Raw genomic sequence first — 22,913 nt, forward strand, 5'->3', positions numbered from 1 at the left:
GGACCAGCAGCCCTTTGGTTTGCAGGCCATGCTCAACCCATTGAGTTATACCAGCCAGGGCTAAAAGTGTTGTAAATGTTTACTTGGTGCAATCCATAGCCTGAGTCCATCCAGGATGAGGGTACCCAATTTTGACATCATGTTATAGATAAATATGCATTGGAAAGTAAATCAAAGGACCACAGTATATCTTATGCTATTGTAAACAATGGTTGTAGATATCTTTTCAGTTTTCCCAAAAGGCTGATATATTTCAATATTTTGATTACATCCTTGTTAATTGAGTTAGCAGAAATAACCTAACCAACTACCATTATGTTTTGGTACTTAGGGATATATATTTCAGTAAAGTTATTGAAATGCAAAAAATAAAAATAAATAAAAGTATTATATACCGTGACCAAGTAAGATTTATCAAGAATGCACAAGTAGTTCAATATATAAAAACCTGTTATAACCATATGCATAGAACAAAGCAGGATGGGGACGACATGATCATCTCAGTTGATGCAGAAAAAAAATTTAACAAAATCAAACACCTTTTTATTATTGAAAAATCAATAAACAAGAATAATAGGAAACTTCGTCAAGCCATTAAGGATACACTTATATATAAAAAACAGCTATTAACATACATTATAGAATAATACTAAAATTTTTACCCCCGAATCAGGAACAAGACAAGGATGCCTACTTTTGCCACCTATTTTATTGTACTGGAAGTTCTAGACAGAATAATTAACAAGAAAAATAAAGGCATACACTGAAAAGAAGCAAACCTGTCTCTATTTGTAGATGACATGATCTTATATAGAAAACTCAAAAAAATCCACAAAATATTATTACAATTAATTAACTTAGCAAAGTTCAAGGGTATAAGGTCACCACACAAAAATCAATTGTAGTTTTATATATCAACAATGAATAATCCCAAAAGAAAATTAAGAAAATACATTTAATAATAACACCCTAAACCATAAAATAGGACTAAGTTTAATCAAGCACTCAATACACTAAAAACTACAAAACACTGATAAAAGAAATTAAAGACGTAAATAAATGAAAAACTACCCCTTGTTCTGGATCTGAAGACATAATATATCATTAAGATGACTACTCAAATTGATCTACAGAGTCAATGCAATCTCTATCAAAATTCCAATGGCCTTTTTGTTGAAATGAAAAAGGTAATCATCAAAGTAATATGGAATTGTAAAGAGCCCCAAATATCCAAAAACAACATTTAAAAGGAAAACAAAGAAGACTCACATTTCCTGATTTCAAAGTTACTACAAAGCTACCCCTTATGTAGATTATTAACTTCCAAGAGGATTATTCAAGTGTTAAATTCCTGAAGTTTTGGAATTTCTCATCAGGAGGACTTTACAAAAAGGTAATAATGCTACTTTACATTTTGAGCCCTTACTGTGTATCATGCATTATGTTAAAAGTTTTATAGACATTACCTCCTTTAAACTTAGGTATAGCCATCACTACATTTAATTTAAAGAAGAAAAAGTGAGGCATGTAACTGTTAAATTGCTCTAAGTCACACAGACAGGAGGCAAATGGCCCGCAGATGAACATATTAACTAACTATGCTTTAGTTTAGCAACAGAATAAAATATTTATTAAGAGTTTATTGAATGCCTGTTAAATTTTGTGTTTTTTCATGTGGTACAGGTAACACTGATAATACAAAAAAATTTGGAAGCAATGTGGATATTTTAATAGGTATGTAAAAAAATTGTATTTAAAAAAATTAAAAAATGAACTATCAAGCAAAATAGAGACAGATCCATAGAAAACAGGCTGACAGCTGTTGGTGGGGTGTTTGATAGGGAAGTACAAGGACCGAGAAAAAAAGGAGAGAAAGAACTCATGGATATAGAAAATAGAGTAGGGATTATAAAGGGTGAAGAAAAGGGAGGTGGACAGGGTACGGGGGTATAAATGGTGATGGAAAGAGACTTGACTTAAGGGTGAACACACAACACAGTGAACAGGTGATGTGTTGTGGTATTGTACACCTGAAACCTATATAATTTTGTTAACCAGTGTTATACTCAATAAATTCAATAAAAACAAAAAATGAAATATAAACTAGACATCAAAACTATGTCACAGTATTACTTAGAATAAGACTGAAGTTAACGAGTTTAAAAAATAAACTTGATTTAAAAAAACTAAAAATAATAGCTGACATTTATTGAGCATTTTAGTATTTGCCACACATTGCTCTAAAGGGCTCAAAATTATTAATGCATATATTCACTTATTTAATCAATCGTTGTTAAAGTAACTTGCATGTTAAAATTGTGAAGGTGCTATATATAAAACACTGGCATTGTTACAGAATAGACCCATGGGCAGGGGACAATATACTATTACTGAGTGGACCCCCCTTCTCTAGGGGTTCCCCTGTACTAGATTCACCTTACCCACCACAAGGAAATTATAGCTCTCAATGTCAGAGACTGGTGAAAAGAAAAGGAATTATTTATTCAAAACTTATATAGGCTTAAGAGTAACGACTTAATGTCTTCATTAAAATCCCAAAGTCCCTTAAGACACCCCCATAGTCCTGCCTTCCCCACTTTGTCCAGTCAGGGATACCATATCCCAGGAAAAGAAATAGAAGTTTGTGACCCAGTTAGCCCCCAGTTCTTCCCAGTAATCCAAGCTCAGCAGGCAGGCCTCCCACAGTTGCCAGCACCATCAGCTGTGTCACCCCCATGACCTCCAGTTCTTAATCCAGACCCACGTGGCACCTTCTAATGGCCTGCCGGCAAGAGTCCTTTCACCCTTTCCTTCCTGCAGTGTCTCTCCTGCACTCTTCTGGACTAAGGGAGAGCTCTGCATGGCTGCTACATCTTGCTTTCCTGCTTCCTAAGCTGCGTGGTTAAGGGAGATCCAAAGCCACGTAATCCCCTTGCATGGCTGCGCTCCTGGGTGCAAATCCCAGTGCCAGTCTTCCTCTGCAGCCCTATTTCCAACTCCTCCCACAATCGGCTATACCTGCCAGCATTCCTGTATTTCTTCAGCTTTTCTGGGCTGCCATAGTAAGTCTGGACAGGCATGGCCCCCTGGTGTAGAGCAAACCACCTCTAATCTCTCACGCTGGTGCTGAAACCAGGGGAAGTTGCCTCCCAGTTACATCCTGGGTGGAAGTCACTCTCATCTCCCTGGTTCAAGGCAGGGCTGCAGCTACTTAACATATCTATGAAACCAATCAAAAGTTATAGATATGTTGAATCCCCATTCTTGAGGTTATTTGCAAAACTGTTGCTATGCAGAACAACTCTCAATGGCCCTGCTCCCTGTGTCCCATCCCCCAGTTCAGACTTGTGGCAGTGAGGGCATCCTATGTTTTTAATATTTCCTGGACACCCCAAGTTCTGGACCCCATTACGAATCCCTCTTTCGAGGGGTGGGCAGGGGGCTCTGGCTGCACCCTGTTACGGTATAATTGAAAAATACAGCTTTTGGAGTCAGACAGACCTGAATTTAATTCTAGATTCTACTATTTAATAACTGACATGGACCAGGAAGCTAAGGATTGTTGCCTGTTATAACTTCTATAGCCAAAGAAATCAGATGATCAAAATAGCTGTATTTATTTTAAATAAATCTGTTATTTTTAAATAACTGAACTTCTAGAAATAAAATATAGAATTGTCAAAATTAAGAATTCAATGGCTAGGTTAAATAGGTTTAAAGGAACTGAGAGAAAATCAATGAAATGAGATAGCTCAAAGAATTTACTCAACAGTAGCAGTGACATAAAAATCTGGTAACTATGAGACAAGAAAAGCTGTAACAAGGTCTAACACGTAGCCACTATGGATCTTAGCTGCAGAAGATGAAAAGAATAAAAGAGAAGCAATATTTGAAGATACAATGGCTAGAAATTTTCCAAATTTTCAAAGTCATGAATCTAAAGATATGGGAAGCACGGATTATTTTGAAAGAGCTAAATAGAAAGAAATCATTTCCTAGATACTTTATGGTGATACCTCCACCCCAAAGTCCGGGAAAAAAAAAGTAAAATAATCCAGAGGGGTAAGGCAGGCTGATAGGAGCTCAACAAGCTGATTATAAAATGTACATAGTAAAGCAAAGACTTATGAAAGCGAGGGCACTCCTGAAGGAGATCAGTAACACTGAATAGGACTTGTCCTACTCAATATAAAAACTTGTTACAAAGTTCCATAAAGTAAGACAGCTTGGTATTTGTGCAAGTACAGTCAAACAGATAAATGAAATAGAATAGAAATGAAACCAGAAAAGCTGGCATTTGTGCTGCCTATCACTACCAGAACCAGTAAATAGAAACAAGAACTGAATCCTGATGGGCGCCTTATTCAGTTGGCCAGCTGTCTGAAAAGACAGTGGGTTCATATATCCTAAAAACCCTCCTAACATCTCATCTCAAGCTGACCTTTTTTAATTAGGAGAAGAAAAGGGTAGGTAAGACGTTTGGAATTCAGGATAAAAGTAGGTAAGGAGTTTGGAATCTAGGGGAAAATGTTAGTTACGTAAAAGTTGCAGTCCAGAGATTTTCCTCGCATCACAATGATTCTTAGTCTGCATCCTGGTCGGCAGTTCCCACCCTGGAGCACAAAGGCTCAGATACCATCTTAATCACTCGAAGGTGCCCTGGGGCACAAAGATTGAATTGCCTGTGGGTCTCCTGGAGTCAGCCTAGGTCCAGTCATACATTCCAGTTCCTAGAACAACAGCTTTCTACAAAAATATTTTAAGCTAAGGCTAAAAAATTTTAACTCTCAAGTTTCCCCACCAGAAAGCCCAGAATCACACACATATATAGAAGCTTGACTTATTAGAAAAATGGAATAGCAAAACAGTGAGGAAAGGAGAGATTATTTAATAAGTGTTGTTAAAACAAATGATTAGTCATTAAGAAAAAAAAATTGGATACCTATCTCCCAAAATTCAATTCCAAATGGAACAAAGTCTTAAATTGAAAAGGTAAATCTTTGAAAGCTAGAAAAGGGTATAGGAGAGTATTTTTCTGACCTTGAGATACAGACAGGTTTTTTAAAAGACATTTAAAAATGTTAAACATGAAAGAAAAGATGGATAAATTCAACTAAATTAAAATATTAAGTTATGCTCATCAGAAGACACACAGGGGAGGTATGGCTCCATGGTGGCCACAACAGCTCGTGCAGAGGCCTGGCTGGGCAAAGCCACTGGCCTCCTCCATGCTGGGTGGGGCTCTGTGCGGTGAAGCAGGGGTTGAACCCTTCAGGGAGGAAAATAAACTGGCTCACCAGCTTAAGATGGACCCAGAGGCAGTGGCAATGGATGCCTTAGGGGAAGAAAACATCTCACTTCTGCCTCTGATGCAGAATTTGATGCTATGGTTGGATATGTAGAGGACATTATCATGGGTGGTAAGCTCCAGTTATTAAGAGAAACTTCATAAACAAGTACTACCAGGAATTCCAGTTATCACAGAGAAATGTCATGGATAAGTACTACCGGGGGTTTGAAGACAAAAGAGAATAAACTTACCTGCATGCCTATTTTTAACAAATACATTTCTTTGGTAGAAAAGTATATTAAAGAACAGCTGCTGGGGCAGAGTCCTGGATTTAACAGGGCAGGATTCACAACACCTTTACAGCACCATAAAGATGAAGTGGCTACTGACATATTTGACATGCTGCTCACGTTTACTGATTTTCTGGCTTTTAAGGAAATTTTTCTGGATTACAGGGCAGAAAAAGAAGGCCTGAAACTGGATTTAAGCAGTGCGTTACTGGTGACTTTATTGTGGAAATTATTCTGTGGCACTAGGCCCCACCTCCAGGCAATGAGACTGTCTGGACATCTGCAGCCCAGTTTGCTGGGAGAGGCTTCAGCTAAGGACAGAAAAATAGATCTTGGAGAGACCAGCTCTGTTCTGCAACTTTTCAGTAATGTCAAGTGTTGCATTCACCAACCACGAGAACAAATGTCGGAGACTTTCAGGGTTCCAAAGATGTTACTTTATTGGCCAAGTTTAACCTGCGCAGGGGCGAACTCTCCAAAGTGTCCGGAGACACGGTGCCCACAAGGGCTGCAAATGAGAGTCGCACCAAACGCTTACAGGCTTAGGGCTTTATGGAGGCGCGCAAGCAAGCTGGACACAGAAGCAGATGTGGCGGTTAGCGGTTGGCTCAGGGGCACAATAGGGTTACTGATTATTGGCGAGTTAACTCGTGCACTGGCTCGTGCTCCTTTACTTGATTGGTCAGTTGAGCTCATGCACAGGGGTAAAATTTCCCTCCCTAGTAACTGTCCGGATGGCTATCTGCCTGACCAACCTTGTTGCTCTTACACCACATCCTGGAACACACCCCACTCTTCGGGTGTGTCCCAGAGCCTCTTTGCATTAGTTAGTAAAACACCTTTTGCTTCCTTACAGCTATGTTCTGGCTAGTTCCCCTTTGCCCTCAACATCAAGTTTAATGGGGTCAGAAAAAAAATTACCTGGCCCTCCTGGGACCCATTTCTTTAGAAAAGCCTTGTGTTCTGTAACCCTGGTGCTCTTCCCCATCAGACCTCCCTCTCAGGCTCTTGCGTCCGGCTTCTGTGGACAAAGTCTACGCCCAGCGTTCCACCTGGGGGCCTTCCCCAGCATACATGTTGCTCTGTCAGCACAAAAGTATCAGTCCTTCAGCTTCAGTGGGGTTTTTACTGTTTGGAAGCAGTTATCAGTGTTATTCAAGCCAGCTGCCTGTCTTGAAATTTCTGGGGCTTCAGTTGTCACAGTGTCTTGGCTGTAGAAATCAACTGAAAGAGATGTCTTTTATCTAAAAGGTGAGAGGTTTTCTTAGGCTCTGCCGAGAAAGAAATGCCAATCAGCCATAAAGTAGGCAATAAAGAGCTTTATTGGTGTTTGTGCACCCGGGTGAGGTTCCCCGGTCTGCAGAATGAGGCCGAGGGGGGGGGGGAGGAGTCACGCCCAAGCAGGGAATGTAGTGGGGTTTTATTTTCGTTGGCTCCCTGTGGGAGCTGGGGATTGGTGCTCTCTGAACAAATCAGCAATATAGCATTAGTGGTCTCTTCCTCGGACTCAGGTTACTGTGAGGATGTCCGTCTTGGCAAAGACCAGCAGGAGCTTCCTCCTATCCCCGCCCACCCTAACAAAAGGTATGTGTGAAAGTCAATTCCTAGTCTTGTATGTGCAGTCCCCATATCAGTGTGTCTTCTGCTGGTCCTGATGTAGTCCCAGTGTTTCTAGAACTCCATTTTAAGCATTTTGAAAAAATATTTTTATGTCGCTAGAAGAATACTCATACTAATCTAATGGATATAATCTCAGAATTTTCACGATTACCCACTTCAAGATTACAGTGTTAAATGCTACGTGCTTTTTAGTTGTTAGTTCTGTGAAAGCAAAAATGCTTTCTATCCAGGCCCCTATTTTACTGGGCACCAATAAATGTGTGCTTGTGCTGGCAGTAGACTAAAGGTACCCTTTTCTCCTTTTCTTATAGCATGGTAAGTATTTGTGCAAGTTTGCTTAAACTTTTTCTGTATAAATTAGTTCATTGGGTTTTCTGTTGGAGTAGAGGGTCTACAATTCCTCTTTCTGTCAAAATCTTCCTATCAAGACAGTGTTCTACTGGTCTAGCGCAGCAGGAATAACAGATAGCAAACAGCTTTACTGCTCATCTGTCATTTTGACTTAGTACATTGGGTTAGTACAATGTTGAATAGAGTATTAGTGACCAGGAAACATGGATGTCCCACTTTTAGAAAAGGATGACCTAGTTTAATTCCCAATGTGTACCCTAGATTGTTTTTTAAGTAAAAATAAATATCTGTACTGACTTTTTACTTGGCTCTTCTGGTTTGAAAGGATGAGCTATAGGCTATGTATTTTCTGTACTTACGGGGCATTTATTAAGTATGTTTGTACAATGAATTAAAAAAAATAAGAAGCCCTGGCTGGTGTAGCTCAGTGGATTGAGCGCGGGCCTGCGAACCAGAGGATCGCGGTTCGATTCCCAGTCAGGGCACATGCCTGGGTTGCAGGCCGGTTCCCTGCAGGCCAACTCCCAGCAGGGGATGCACGAAAGGCAACCATACATCGATGTTTCTCTCCTTCTCCTTCCCCTCTACAGATAAATAAATAAATAAATAAATAAAATCTAAAAAAAAATAAATAAGAAAAATAAGAAGGCAAAACTGTGACCTTGAGTAACATATATTCAAATCATGTAACCAACAAAAAGTTCACATCCAGAGTATATAAATATGTTGCACAAAGTGAGAAAATAAAATGACCTTCCAGCCCTGGCCAGGTGGCTCAACTGGTTGGAGCATCATCCTGTACACCAAAATGTTGCAGGTTCCATCCCCAGTCAGGGTGTGTAAAGGAGGAAGCTGATTGATGTTCCTCTCTCATATCAGTGTTTCTCTTCCTTTCTCCCTTCTTCTCTCTCTAAAATAAATAAATTTTCAGGGGAGGATCTTTAAAACATGACCTTGAAAATGAGTAAAATATGTGAACAAGCATGACACAGAATAAGAAACCTACATGGTCAAAAATACGTAAAAATATGCTCAAACACACTAGTAATCAAGAAAGTGTGTTTGAGCATGTTTTTAAATTAAAAGAATCAATTAGATACAATTTTATTCCTACTAGATTAGCAAATCTAAAAAGTCTGACAACACCAAGTGCAGGTAAAAGTATAAATTGATAAACCATTTTAGAAAACAATGTAGCATTATCTTGTAAAGTTTAGCATTCACATGCCATCTATTCCATTCCTAAATATAACCCCTAAAGTAATTCTTCACACGTGAACCAACAAACACGTGTAAGAACAAACATATAATCATTTGCAACAGCAAACATCTGGAGATGATCTAAATATCCATTATCAGGAAAATGGGCACAAACTATGGCATATTAACACAGTAGCATGTTATCAGTGAAAAGAAATGAAGAGAAGCTGCATAAATGACACAACTTGAAGAAATTTTAGAAATAGAATTTTGAATTAGTGAAGCAAAGTGCAGAAATCTAAAGCAGTCTGATACTATAAAACTCAAATAAGTGATGCTAAGCAAACAGATATACAGGTATAGAGAGATATGAAACTATATTTTTTCAGGCTACTTGTTAAATTAAGAAAGGTGGGAAAAGGGAATACCCCACAGTAAATTCAACATTCTAGGTCTTAATCTGGGTCATAGATTCAGAAGTGTTTATTTTACTATACATTTGTTGAGCATCTATCATTTCTGACCATTTTAAAATGTGTTTTGTAATACATATGTGCAAACAAACATATACGGCTATCACGAAGTAATGGGAGGCACATTCTTAGAGTTCTGAGCATCATTTCCCCATCTTGTATTTGGATTCATACATGTTCTAGTGCATATTGAGGACAAAGTAAGAGTTCATTTTGGCTCTGAAACTTTAAATGATACTTTAATATTATCTGTAGCTCCAGAGAAATTCCATAACTACTTTTTTGTTACATGACTTATTTTCTTTCTTGAAGTATGGTACATATATTTTAAATAATTGATATCAAAGTTTTGTATTTTGCTTTTGAAAGTGTGTTAATACAATTTATGACCTGCAGTTTCATTAGGAAGGATATTTTACTACTAAAAGTAGTCTCCAATAGTAAAATACCAAACAAATCAATTAAGAGCCACAATAAAAAACTAGCATACCGCTATAAATGACAAATGAAAGCTTCTGGCATACGGTATTAACTTTCATCTCTAAAAAGTCAAAAATTATATTCTTTAAATATCAGTACTCATCAAGATATGTTATTCGAGTTTCTTAGTCCCTGAATTACATAGCAATATCCTCTCCCGAACTTTGCTACCTACAAATTCACTTCTGGTGGTTCTTGCATGGCGGGGTCCAGGGTTCAGTACTTGAGCGCCTCAACTTTGGAGACAGTGGCAGAAAGACCTGCAGTCCCAGTCCCGGAGCGTGACAATGGTTCTTGCTAGAGTTTGCCCACTCAGTAATGCAACAAACAGCTGGTTGCAGCCACACACACACACACACACACACACACACGTCTTCTTTAATATCATACTGATGGAAAAAGTAAGAGGGTGGTTAGCTAGGAAGGAGGTCAGAGCAGAGCCTTACTACAAGAGAGAAGCTGTGGCTCTCAGCCAGCACCTGTATTGAACCAGATGACATAAACAGCCTTAACGTACATGGGGCTTTCATAGCTACGAACTCAGCCCACCACCTGAAGTTTAAGTTCATCATCAAAGACCTGGCACTCATGAAGCATTCTCCCACTGTTCCACTGACTTTGTAGCCCGGGTACATTTATATACTTTCTGAGATGACTTTTGTCCTCAGGAAGACAACAAAAACATGGTCTCGGTCCAGATGATTCTGTAAAGCGCCTAGCAAATTACCAGGTTTGAAGCCACAAAGCATAATCATTTGAGGAGGCAAGGAGGGCTCCATCAGAGCTGCCTCCTCATAGCTGTGAGCCCTGGGCAGAACATGAGAAGAGAACATGAAACACAAACAGGACTGCACAGAACCTTGGAGGTGAGCAGGAGTTAACCCCGGCCCCACAAGAAAGCACAGCAGACAAACCGGCTACTTTCTCTTTAAGCACCTGCGAGCCAGCCCCCAGAGCAGACCCGCCGGAAGTCAATGAGCTCCGCCACGAAGTCAGATTCCTCCGCAGGTGGCGGGGCTCAGTGGTCCTGTGGCTTCGAGCACATCCACTCCAAATTTCCTCGTCTCCCTCCCGCTAGCTTAAGGCTTTCTGGCTGTTGTTTCTGTGGCCAATAGTCCGGCGACCGTGCCCTCTCCGTCGGATTTGGGCCAAGCCTGGTGTGCGGAGACCAGACCGCGCGCCTCCAGACCGCTCCTGATTGCGACGCATTTCCGTCATCCCCGGCGGGGTCGCTGCCTCGAGGGGAGCCGGCGCTCCGGAGGCGCTGATGGATGGACGCGTTGGCGGTTGTGATGCAGGACCTCCTGACCCAGAACCATGCCCTGCGCAGGGAGAAAGGCGAGCTCGTGGACCAGGTACTGCGACTGCTTTTCGAGAAAGCGAACCTGCTAGCCCAGGTGCGGCTTCCGGCTGGCCCCGTGACTTTTCCTGAAACATTTAAAGGCGACTCCGCCCGGCTCCCTGAGTTTTTGATCCAAGCTACTTCGTACATGAGGTTTTTCGAAGCCAGATTTTCCACCGACACTCTAAAGGTGGCATTTTTAATCAGCTGCCTCTCTGGGGCGGCAGAGGAGTGGGTAGTCCCCTACATCGAGAGGGAGAGCCCCATCCTCGCTCATTACGAGGGCTTCGTAGAGGCGCTGGAGCGGGCCTTTGGCAGGGATGGGTAGAAAACCGCCGGACCTGGACCCTGGTGTCAGGCGGGAGTGGCGGCGGCGATACTCTGCGCTCCCCCAACCTTGGCCCTGCTTGGCTTGACCCACAAAAAACTCTTCCAGTCCCCAGCCTCTGAGCTCCGAGCCTTGCTAGAAAGCTTGGGGCCAGCTGTTCTTACCACCTCCGCTACCCTTTTCGCTCTGCCCAGCAACTCAGCCACTGGCTGGAACCTGATAAAAATTGAATAGGCCACCCAGGATCATGCCCCTACCACCTAACAACTCTGAAACCTGCTGCTGACAGCCTTTGGAAATCAGGGTCAACCTGGGAAGTGCCTAAGTTTGCCACAACGCTCGGGGACATTGATGTGGATCCTCCACCCCGACACAACTTCCATGGTTGGTGCTCCTGGCAGCCAAATTTTGACATTTCTCCCCGCAAGAACCAATTTTGCACTTCATTTCTGTTCTGAAAACACAAGAGTCTCAAAGATAGTGCCTTTAAGTCAGACAAGTCCCGGCACTGGACACTACATGGAAAAAAGTATTTACTTTTAAAATTTAAATAGATATTTATCTTACATTACCATATGCCTAGTACTGTACTTGGTGTTACAGGAGAAACAAAAATAAGTAAGACGAAATACATGTCCTCAGAAACACAGTTATGTTCTGAAAAAATTATAAGTGCATAGTCTGATGTTTGATAAAAATAATACTTTTGCGTGTAAAGAATGGCTTATATGATTCTTTTTTAAGTGGCCTTTTTTAACTTTTTGCCCCATAAATTGAACACACGCAGCTTGCAAAGGAGACATAAAACAATTTTTATGATTCTTGCTGAATGGGGCAAAAATGTGGCAAAAAAATGGGGATGTGTTCTTTGAACTGTATCCACTTGGCCATATGCCTTCTTATTAAGTGACTTTGCTCCCTCATTTTTTAAAACTACTTTGCATTTTTGGCCTCAGTTTTTCTTTGTAATTAAAGGTATTACTTGATCATTAAAATGTGTTTCAAAAATCTATTCTTTTATGGGAACAAAGAAGGAGGGGGAAAAAGGAGGATCTGAGCCCTTTCATTAAACAAAGGTTTTCTTTAAACCCTCCAAGGAGGAAAATCCATAACTGCCTTTCCTTAAAAGGCCATGGATTCTGTTGTTCTGGTAGTCAATATAGTCTTACTGAAATGTCTTCTTGAATTCTTGGTTAGACATCTTTATATTCAGAAAAACTCATCACCGCCTCCTTCATGGACAGTTTATATACCTGAGGACCATAGGAGAAACCTCTATATTTTTGCAAGATGTGACCTCTTATATACCGCACTTTTGTGGCCCATGTGCACTAACAAAATAAACTGAATCTTGGACTTATTTGCTAATAATTTCAAAGCAATGGTTTTCTCATAGTAAAATAAAAATTTACAGGATATAACACCAATTTTTTTTTTAACCATCCTCACCAGAGCAAATATTTGATAAGATACAAAAACTTTCTGCCCTGGCTGGTATGGCTTGGTGGATTAGGCACCAACCTGCAAACCAAAAGGTTACTGGTACCATCCCCTGTCAGGGCACATGCCTGGGCTGCAGGACAGGCCCCCAGTTGGGGGCACTTAATTGAGAGGCAACCGATCAATGTTTCTTACATTGATATTTCTCTCCCTCTCTCCCTCCCTTCCCCTCTCTCTAAAAATGAATAAATAAAATCTTTAAAAACTTTCTAATGAGACATCAGCATCAACATTTAATAAGTCAAATAGCGTTAAAAAATGTAACTCAAGTTAAAATATCTCTTAATTTTCTGTAGCTATTTCTTGTTGTTGAGGATCACTTAGTACATAAGACTTGCTTACAGACAGTTAACAGAAAGGAGCCAGGAGAGAGGGTCTCTGATCAGTGACCTTAACATCCGATTTTTCCACATCTGAAATCAGGTCATAACAGATAATGGTCAATTCATTGTCTTCAGTCTTCTGCTAAATGGTCTCCAGGAAACAGATCCTCATCTGCTCCTTCATCAGGATCACCTAGATGGTCAACTTTCCCATGGACTGAGGCCGTTTCTTCATCTGCTAGATTGAATTTCTCTTCAGTGTGGGTCTATAATACTTGATACATTTGGCCTTTCATTTGAATTCACAGTATGTAATCCTCAGTATACTTCTTTAGCGATTCTTCATTCTTGGGATAGTCTTTAATCATCTTTTTTTTCCCTGAAAAGGTCAGAGAAAGATGTATTCATGGAGTTCATGTTTGTAGTAAGTTGATCCTTTTTTTTCAGACCTAGATTTCAGCTGGAGCTCCTCATATTTGCTTTTTCAATGGCAGCTTCTCCATCTGCATGACCAGGTTCTTCTGGCTAAACTGCAGTACATCCATGATGAGACCAATGGACAGAGGTAGACACATGAGGGAGAGTTTGTCACAGGAATATCCAGAAGTCCTGAGAAATCATGCCACCAGCCTTGCTTTAGGTGGACTTCTCAAGAAGTCTTGGCATCATGAATACTGTTTGTCTCAATAGCCACAGAAACCAGTTTATTCGAGCTTTCTGGAGTGCATCAAATAAGAAGTACAAAAACTTTTCTCAAAGTAGACTGTGGGAATGGGGGGCGGGGTAAGGGTGAGCAAGAGGGGAAGAGGTGGGACAACTATAACTGAACAACAATAAAAAACCAATAATTTTTTTTAAAAAAGCAGACTCCTTAAATGAGGATATTCCAAACTGCTCCAGATAATCTATCTCCACATTGGCGGAGAATGTGGAAATACAATTCTCCACATTTCAGCTGGGCCTCAGAAGTTGTTGTATTTGAGGTCTGTGGCAGGTCTGGCCCGTGCTGAGAAAGGGGATCCCAGGACTGCTTGGGTGAACTGATTGATACACCCAAAGAATCCACTGCTCCTCCCTCACCCACTGTGCTCTGGGTCTCCCCTGAGAGTGTCTTTTTATCCTCAGGTGATTCAATTTTAAATCCAAAAATTGAGGGGCACTGACAAAGGATAGATTAGTCCCAGTAAAGAGCCAAGTAAACTTAAGAAGGGGTACATGTGGAAAAAAATGCACAATTGTTTAGTTCCTTTTGGGTTTGGCTTGTATGGTTTTACTTGATTTGGGCATTTGTGATTTGCTAGAAAAGCAGTCAACTCTTCATATATTTAAAATTAGGGAATGTACTCATTCTAGAGCCAAATAAGCATAATTTGTTACAATATGTTTTCTTTATTTCCTTCAATGATCCAAGTTGTTAAGATTTGACTGCCTTAGCTAAACTAATATTCATCTAATATCTTTATTTTGGACATCTTAATTTCTTGCCAATTAATGAAGGTAGTATGCTAGCAGAGCTGGTAAGTACCTATGTAATGCAAACTACAGGTAACTATTAATTCAAGCAAAGTAAAATCATTTCCCCTAGGTCTGTTTGAAGGGCCTGCTGTCAGTAGTGCTGTACAACGATTCTTCAGCTTTAAGGAGCATCAGCATCAGCACAGGGACTTACTTAAAAAAACACAGATTGCTGCACCCTATCCCGGAAGGTTCTGGGTTAAGATCTGAGAGTTTGCATTTCTAACTAAAGTTACCAGATGATGCTGATGCTGTGGGTGAAGGGTAAAACAAATTAGAAATAAGAAAATACTGAATTCTCTCTGGTGCAAAGAAAAGAGAAAGAGCATTTACTGTAGAAAAGTTGTCATTAAAGGTCTTTCTCTGCCTCTGAAATGTATGTAACTCTTTTTAAACCCAAAATAAGCCTCTTGCCTATTTTACAACCCAGGAATTTCTCTTTGAAATTGGACCTGAAGCCGCTTTGGAATGTAATTGTCAAGGAAAATAGCACCCCCAGCTCCAGCTCTTGCTCTTCGGGAGCACAAAAGCCAAACTTCAGCAGGTACCTGGCTCCAAATTGCAAAGCTCTTTTGTCACAAAGATATGAGAAATTTATTTTTCTTTTGTATAAAGGCAATTAGTCTTTGGGAATTATTTATCTTGAGAACATGGATATAATTAATGGATTTCATCTGCTTTGCGAAATAGGTACAATTTCTCTGTCTTTGCTATCTCTTTTGTGCTTTTCCTGTGATCTGCCTCGCATTCTGGTTTATCCCATAATAAAACTGTTTTCTTTCTCACCTATCTTTGTGGAGAAGATTTTTTTAAGTTTATGACATGTTATTTTTAATTATATTACAGTTCCCCCAAATCAATTGGGACCACACTTCGAGAACTACTACACAACAGAAACCTAAATGTAGAACTTTAAATTCCTCTCTGGGACCTTACCTTGTTCCTTTCGCCCTGTTCTTAAGCCTGTTGAAATCCTTTTGGATCTTTGAATTCTTCAGTTTTAATTCTGTTACCCTCCCTACTTTATAGCATTTACATCAACAAAATTTATAAACTTGTTTTATGTTTTCCACACCATTAATACGTTCTGAAAAGAGCCAGCAAGGGTTCGTGTAACAGGCAGTGCTTATTATATTATTAGTCATCAGACAACTCCATATCATTTAATGTGTTAGATACTAGAGACATAGCTATGAACAAGATGGTTCTGACTCTGAAGTGGCTACAACTGGGAAGACAAGGAAATGGACCATTATAATGCAGAACTGCAGCAGGGCGGTAGGAATTGTGTCTTAGCACAGAGGAATGCCCCCAGTCTCAGCCTTGGAGGGTGTTATGGACTAAATGTTTGTGTCCCTCTAAAACTCATATGTTGAAACCCTAACCCCCAATGTGCTGGTATTAGGAGGTGGGGTTTTGAGAAAGTAAGGCATGAGCGTGGAGCCCTCATAAACAATATTAGAGCCCCTATAGAAAGACACATGAGCATATGTCTGTCTGCACTCTCCTATGCAAGGATATGAGAAGATAGCCATTTGTAAACCAGGAAGCAGGCCCTAACCAAACCCAGGACCTGCAGGCACCTTGATGTTGGACTTCCCAACCTCTAGAGCTGTTAGAATTAAACATTTATTCTTTAAGCCACTCAGTCTATGGTATTTGTTATTGCAGCCCAAGCTGGCTAAGGCAGGAAGTCAGGGATGGCTTCCTAAGAGAATGGCCAAAACTGATGTTCCAAGGATGAATAGGAACTAGGGGAAGAAAAGTGTTGTTGTAGGCAAAGTGTTGTAGTATTTGCAAAGCCCAGAGGTGTGAGAATATGATACATTTAGGGAACTGCAGGAAGTTCGACAAAGTTGGGTGTTGGTTAGAGATGCTGTTGAAGAGTAGGCAGAGGCTAAATTGCTCTGTTTAGGAACAGTTTCAAATACTTACCTATCTAATCTACACAACCAGAAACTAAGAAACATTTTGAAGCTGTCTCCCTTGGGGAAGGAGTGATGTGTGTTCTTGATCTTTCTTGGGTCATTAGCTCTGTTGGCAGTCAACTGCCACATAGTTAGAACATTCAAGCAGTCCTGTGGTGGGGGGAAGGGGGGCGACAAAAAGGTACCCAATTGGATAGCCAAAAGGATAATCACGGCATGCCCAATATTTACTCTCCCTTTCTTTCTTAGCAAGAAAACTATTTTTAGCTGAGCACATGACCGCCAGATTACCTTATACATCCTATGCTCTCATGTTGTATGCCATCTGTTTGCATTTAATTAAATGATGGCCATGGAGATCCAGGTGATGTACGGTCACAAACCTTAATGACTGCTGACACACTTTTCTCCTTTCTTCTGTCCTACTTCCTGGATTTCAGTTATGATACCTAGAATCCTAGCAGATATCTCAGACCATAAGGATAGTGATGATAACCTAGAGAAGGTAGAGCCTGGGTCTATGAGGATGAAGACACTACCTTACCAGCCTTGGACTACCTGCTTCCAGGCACTACCAAATGAGCTACGAAAGGGATTTATTTACTCCTTTACGAGGAGAGAGAGTTCTCACTTTTTGCTGGTATTTGATAATTGGTATGACTTAGTACCACTGCAAGCTTCTCTTCCCCTTTTCCAAATGGGAATTTTCATTGTGATATCCTTGACTATCCATATCTATGTATATCTTTTAATTTATACATCATCATAGCATGACTGTATGCATGTGATGCAGAGACCCTGAATTTGGGTTTCTGGTAGACTTGGAGAATATCTGCAACTTTGTGCAGTTTCCTCTAGATTTGAGGCAGCTGAGACCTGAATTGCAACAATCCAAACAAAAAAGGAAAGTGATTTGGTCTAAGGCGGAAACAACAGAAGGGAGAGAAGGGAGAGATTTAGGTATGTTTTGGAGATAGAAATGACAGACCTTACAGATAAGTAAGATGTGGGAAGTATTTTTCTCTTTTCGCTTCATGAATATTGGAGATTCCATTTAAATTTTTCGACATCCCTTTTCTTGTTTCTTCTCCAGGGAGGAGAAGGGGATAAAATGTTTGGTCAGGTCTCACTAGTCTTTAGTCAACCCTTTCCCTGTGGGCAAGATCTGTAGACACGCTTCCTATGCTCAGTCGGAGCTGGTCCTCTGGTGCTCATTGTTGCTCTGTGGTATGGCACGATGCCAGTAGATACCTGACTGTACCTGCCTCACTCCCCTCTAGTCCATTGTTCATACCAGTCATGGTTATTTTTCTTTGTTTAATTTTTCAAAGTAATTCATTTGCTTTACCTAAAGAAACTGGAAGTCTGTGTTTGGCCTACAACAGTGGAATATTACTAAGGAGCATCTCCAGTTAACTTTGTTGTTTGCTTTGATGCAAGGATGGAATTATTATGATATGATATTGTATACATCTCACATTTCTGTCATTGGATTTCACTGTTTGAACCATCCCTTTGTCAGGTAGCCATAAATATCTTCATAAAAAATAACAAAATAAAGCCACATATAATCTCCAGTTATAAAAATAGAAAAGAATAGGTTGATAGAGATATTTCCCATTTTTGAAAAGCTCACTAAAAATGAAACCAAAAAAACTCATTTCAAGTTACACAAAATGCAATGACTGATCTTAAAGTTCACTCAAGCTCGAAAAAAGCAGGACAATTAAAGAAGACAAGCCAGAAGTCTGAGAAAATATATGAAATTCGACTAATGATCATGTTTAAAATAAACGGTGTATCTTCATGAGTTACTGGTCTTCTTAGAATTCATGAATGTTGAGAAAAACATACCAAGGAATGATTTGTAAATAGTCATCAAAAACAAGTAAGATACAATCAGCTCATTGCTTTCTTGTAACTGACTAGTTTTAGAAGACAAAAGCAAAAAGGGGAGTCAGAGAATAACAGAAATGGATGTACTCGGTTGAACAACGTCTCCTCAAAATTTATGTCCACCCAGAAACTCAGAATATGACCTCATGTAGAAATAGGATCTTTGCATATTTAAACAGTTAAATTAAAATGAGGTCGTACTGGATTTGGTATGTCCTAAATACAATATGACTGGTATCCTAATAAGAGGAAGGGAGAATGTGAGAAACACAGACAAACAGGGAAGAAAGGCATGTGCCAACAGAAGCAGAAATTGGGTGGCTGAGCTGCAAGCCAAAGGATGCTAAGGTTGTCTGGCAGCTACCAGAAGCTAGGAGACAAGGCACAGCTTCTTCACTGGAACTTCAGAAGGAGCATGGCCTTACTGACACCTTAATTTCATCCTTAGGCTACCAGAATTACAAGAGAATATATTTCTATTCTTCCAAGGCACCTAATTTGTGGTGCTTTGTTATGGCAGCTCTCGTAAACTAAAACAAGGTACAAAAAAGTTAGTATTGAATTTCAGAAAGTAAACAATGCTGTAAAGAACATGGAAAGATCATAGTAATCAGAACCATGATTCCTAACTCAAATATTGAATTCAATGTTTATATTTGCCAAAATCTTTTGAGCTACATATCTCTTATGCCATAAATAGCCCCATATATGTTCAATAATATATTCAATAACATTGAACATATATATATTCACAAAGTGCAAGAAAACATAAGGAGGGTAGGGGGATAATCACTATAAAGTAGCAAGTAGAACAGCTCTCAGATCTCACAGAGTGCCATGGGTAGTTTGTATTCCCAACAGAGTAGATCCTGGGGCATCTGGGTGAATTCACAGAGGGGCTGCCTCCTGTAGAGGCCATGTTAGAATAAGCCTGCTCTGGACCCACCTAACAAAGCTTTAAATCAAGCCTAAAGCATCAAACTGTTTTCCACGATTAACTACATCCCAAAATAAAGCCCAAAACAGTTGAAGAAAAATAAATGTTATGCATCCCACAAGGTAAAATTCACAATGTTCTGAATCTGACTTTAAAAAGAAAAAGTTACCAGGCATGCTAAGAAGCAGGAAATGCGACTCAAACAATTTTTTTTTTTTTTTTTTTTTATGTAGAAGCCCTGGCCAAGTAGATCAGTGCATGAAGGTCATAGGTTTGATTCTTGGTTAGGATGCATACAAGAATCAACCAATGCATGCATAAATAAGTGGAATGACAAACTGTTCTCTGTCTTTCTGTCTCTAAAAATCAATCAGTAAAAAAATAAAGCTTATGAGGGGAGAGACCTTAGCTTAAAAAACAAAAAAAAAAGATTTCCAGCCAAGATGGAGGTGTAGGTGCCTCCTTTAACAACCAAAAGAAGGAAAACAAATTTAAAAACAAAAATAAGCAGAACTGCCAGAAAATAGAACTGTATGGAAGTCCAACAACCAAGGAGTTGAAGAAACATTCATCCAGACCAGTAGGAGTGGAAACGGGCAGCCAGGTGGAGAGAACTCGTGGCAAGGCAGTGGCTGGAGGACCGGGGCAGGCGAGGCAGCATCTGGTGAACTAGGCAAGGCAGCAGCTGGAGGAGTGGGTAGTTCCACATCTGCACGTGGATAAAGTGAGAGGAACAACTGGGGAGCAAGACAGACCACACAACCCAGGGTTCCGGTGTGGGAACATAAAGCCTCAAAACCTCTGACTGAAAAAACCTGTGGGGGTTGAGGCAGCAGGAGAAACTCCCAGCCTCAAAGGAGAGTTCGTTAGAGAGACCCACAGGGTCCTAGAACCTACACAAACCCACCCACCTGGGAATCAGCACCAGAAGGGCCCCATTTGCTGTGGGTAGCTGAGGAAGTGACTGAAAGCCAGCCAAGAGCCGAGCAAGCAGCATTGTTCCCTCTCAGACCCCTCCCCCACATACAGCACCACAACACAGTGCAGTGGGTTGCCCCACCCTGGCAAATACCTAAGGCTCCACCTCTTACTACATGACATACAAGCCCAGAGAAAAAATACGGCCCAAATGAAAAAACAGATCAAAGCTTCAGAAAAAAATACAACTAAGAAATGAAGAGATAGCCAACCTATCAGATGCCGAGTTTAAAACACTATAATCAGGTTGCTCATAGAAATGGTAGAGTATGGTCACAAAATTGAGAAAAAAGTGAAGGCTAAGCAACATGAAACATAGAAAAATGTACAGGGAACCAATAGTGATGGGAAGGAATCCAGGACTCATATCAATGGTGTGGACCAAACGGAAGAAATAAACATTCAACGGGAATGAAGAAACAAAAATTCAAGAAAATGAGGAGAGGTTTAGGAATCTCCAGGACAACTTTAAACATTCCAACATCTGAATTATAGGGATTCCAGAAGGGGGAGAGGAAGAGCAAGAAATCGATAACTTATCTGAACAAATAATGAAGGAGAACTTCCCCAATATGGCAAGGAAATAGTCTTCCTGGAAGTCCAGGAAGCTCAGAGAATCCTGAAGCAAGTGGACCCAAGGAAGCACACACCAAGGCACATCATAATTACATTACCCAAGATTAAAGAGAAGGAGGGAATCTTAAAAGCAGCAAGAGAAAAGGAGACAGTTACTACAAAGGAGTTCCCATAAGACTCTCAGCTAATTTCTCAAAAAATAAACCTTGCAGGCAAGAAGGGGCTGGGAAGTATTTGAAGTCATGAAATGCAAGGACTTACAATCATAGATCAATCTATCCGACAAAGATGTCATTTAGAATGGAAGGGCAGATAAAGTGCTTCCCAGATAAGGTCAAGTTAAAGGAGTTCATCTTCATCAAGCCCTTATTGTAGGATATGTTAAAAGGACTTATCTAAGAAAAAGAAGATAAAAAAGAAGATAAAAACTAAGAAAAAGTTAAATGACAACGAACTCACAAAGTCACACCTCACAACTCGAACCTAAAAATACAAAAACAGAAAGGAACTAAGCAAACTACAGAACAGAAACTGATTCATAGAAATAGAGATAACATGGAAGGTTATCAACCGGGAGTGGGATAGGTGGAATGGGGGGAAAGTTACAGGGAATAATAAGCAAAATGGTAGATACAAAATAGATGGGGGTGGGGGGTAAAGAATAGTATGGGAAATGTAGAAGCCAAAGAACTTACATGTTTGACCGATGGACATGAACTAAGGGGGGGGGATGCTGGTGGGATGGGGGTACAGGGCAGAGGGGAATAAAGGGGAGAAAAAAATGGGACAACTTTAATAGCATAATCAATAAAATATATTTAAAAAACCAAACAGACAAAAAAAGAATTCTCATACAATGCTGTTGGGAATTTAAAGTGGTACAACCATTTTAGAAAACAAGTTGGCAGTTTCTAAAAAAGCATGTACACCATAAAGAAAGGCATCAACAAAAGGAAAAGGCAACCTACTGAATGGGAGAAGATATTTATAAGTGACATATCTGACAAAAGGTTAATATACAAAATATGCAAATAACTCATAAAATTCAACATGAAAAACACTCATAAGTGGGCAGAGGACCTAAACAGACATTCCTCCAAAAGAGACAAACAGATGCCCAACAGACATGAAAAGATGCTTAACATCACTAATCGTCTGGTAAATGAAAACCAAAACCACAACGAGATATCAACTAACACCTGTCAGAATCGCTATTATAAAAAAGACAGCAAAGCACAAGTGTTGGCGAGGATGTGGAGAAAAGGGAACCCTGTACACTGTTGGGATTGGAAATTGGTGCAACCACTATGAAAAAAAGTACGCAGATTCATCAGAAGTTAAAAATGGAACTACCGTATGACCTAGCAATTCCACTTGTGGGTATTTAGCCAAAGAAATTGAAAACACTAATTTGAAAAGATATGTGCACCTCTATGTTCATTGTAGCATGACTTACAATAGCCAAGATATGGAAGCAGCCTAGGTGTCCATTGATAGACGAATAGGCAAAGAAGATGTGGTATGTATATACAATCGAATATTACTCAGATATAAAAGAGAAGAAAATCTTACCATTTGTAATAACATGGATAAATCTAGAGCATATATGCTGAGTGAAATAAGTCAGATAAAGACAAATACTATATGATTTCACTTATATGTGGAATCTAAACAACAAAACAAGCAAATAAAACAGAAACTACACTGGCTCGTGTGGCTCAGTGGGTTGAGTGCTGGCCTATGAACTGAAGGTCTCAGGTTTGATTCCCTCTCAGGGCAGGTGCCTGCATTGCAGGTTTGGTCTCTGGTCTAGGCATGTACTGGAAGCAACTGACTGATGTTTCTCTCTCACATCAATGTTTCTTTCCCTCACTTTCTCCTCCCCT

General features: G+C 40.0%; 1 protein-coding gene across 1 annotated transcript; it reads left to right on the top strand.

Moving 5' to 3' along the window:
• Window positions 1–10,564: 10,564 nt before the first annotated feature.
• On the top strand, window positions 10,565–12,303 carry LOC118989963 (protein LDOC1-like). Its single transcript, XM_037050287.1, has one exon. It carries the CDS (start codon window positions 10,976–10,978, stop codon window positions 11,372–11,374), a length of 399 nt encoding a protein of 132 aa, XP_036906182.1. The 5' UTR covers window positions 10,565–10,975; the 3' UTR covers window positions 11,375–12,303.
• Window positions 12,304–22,913: the final 10,610 nt, after the last annotated feature.

The sequence above is a fragment of the Sturnira hondurensis genome, unplaced genomic scaffold (assembly GCF_014824575.4).
Source record: "Sturnira hondurensis isolate 20B ecotype Veracruz unplaced genomic scaffold, ASM1482457v3 Scaffold0006713, whole genome shotgun sequence".
NCBI lineage: Eukaryota > Metazoa > Chordata > Mammalia > Chiroptera > Phyllostomidae > Sturnira > Sturnira hondurensis.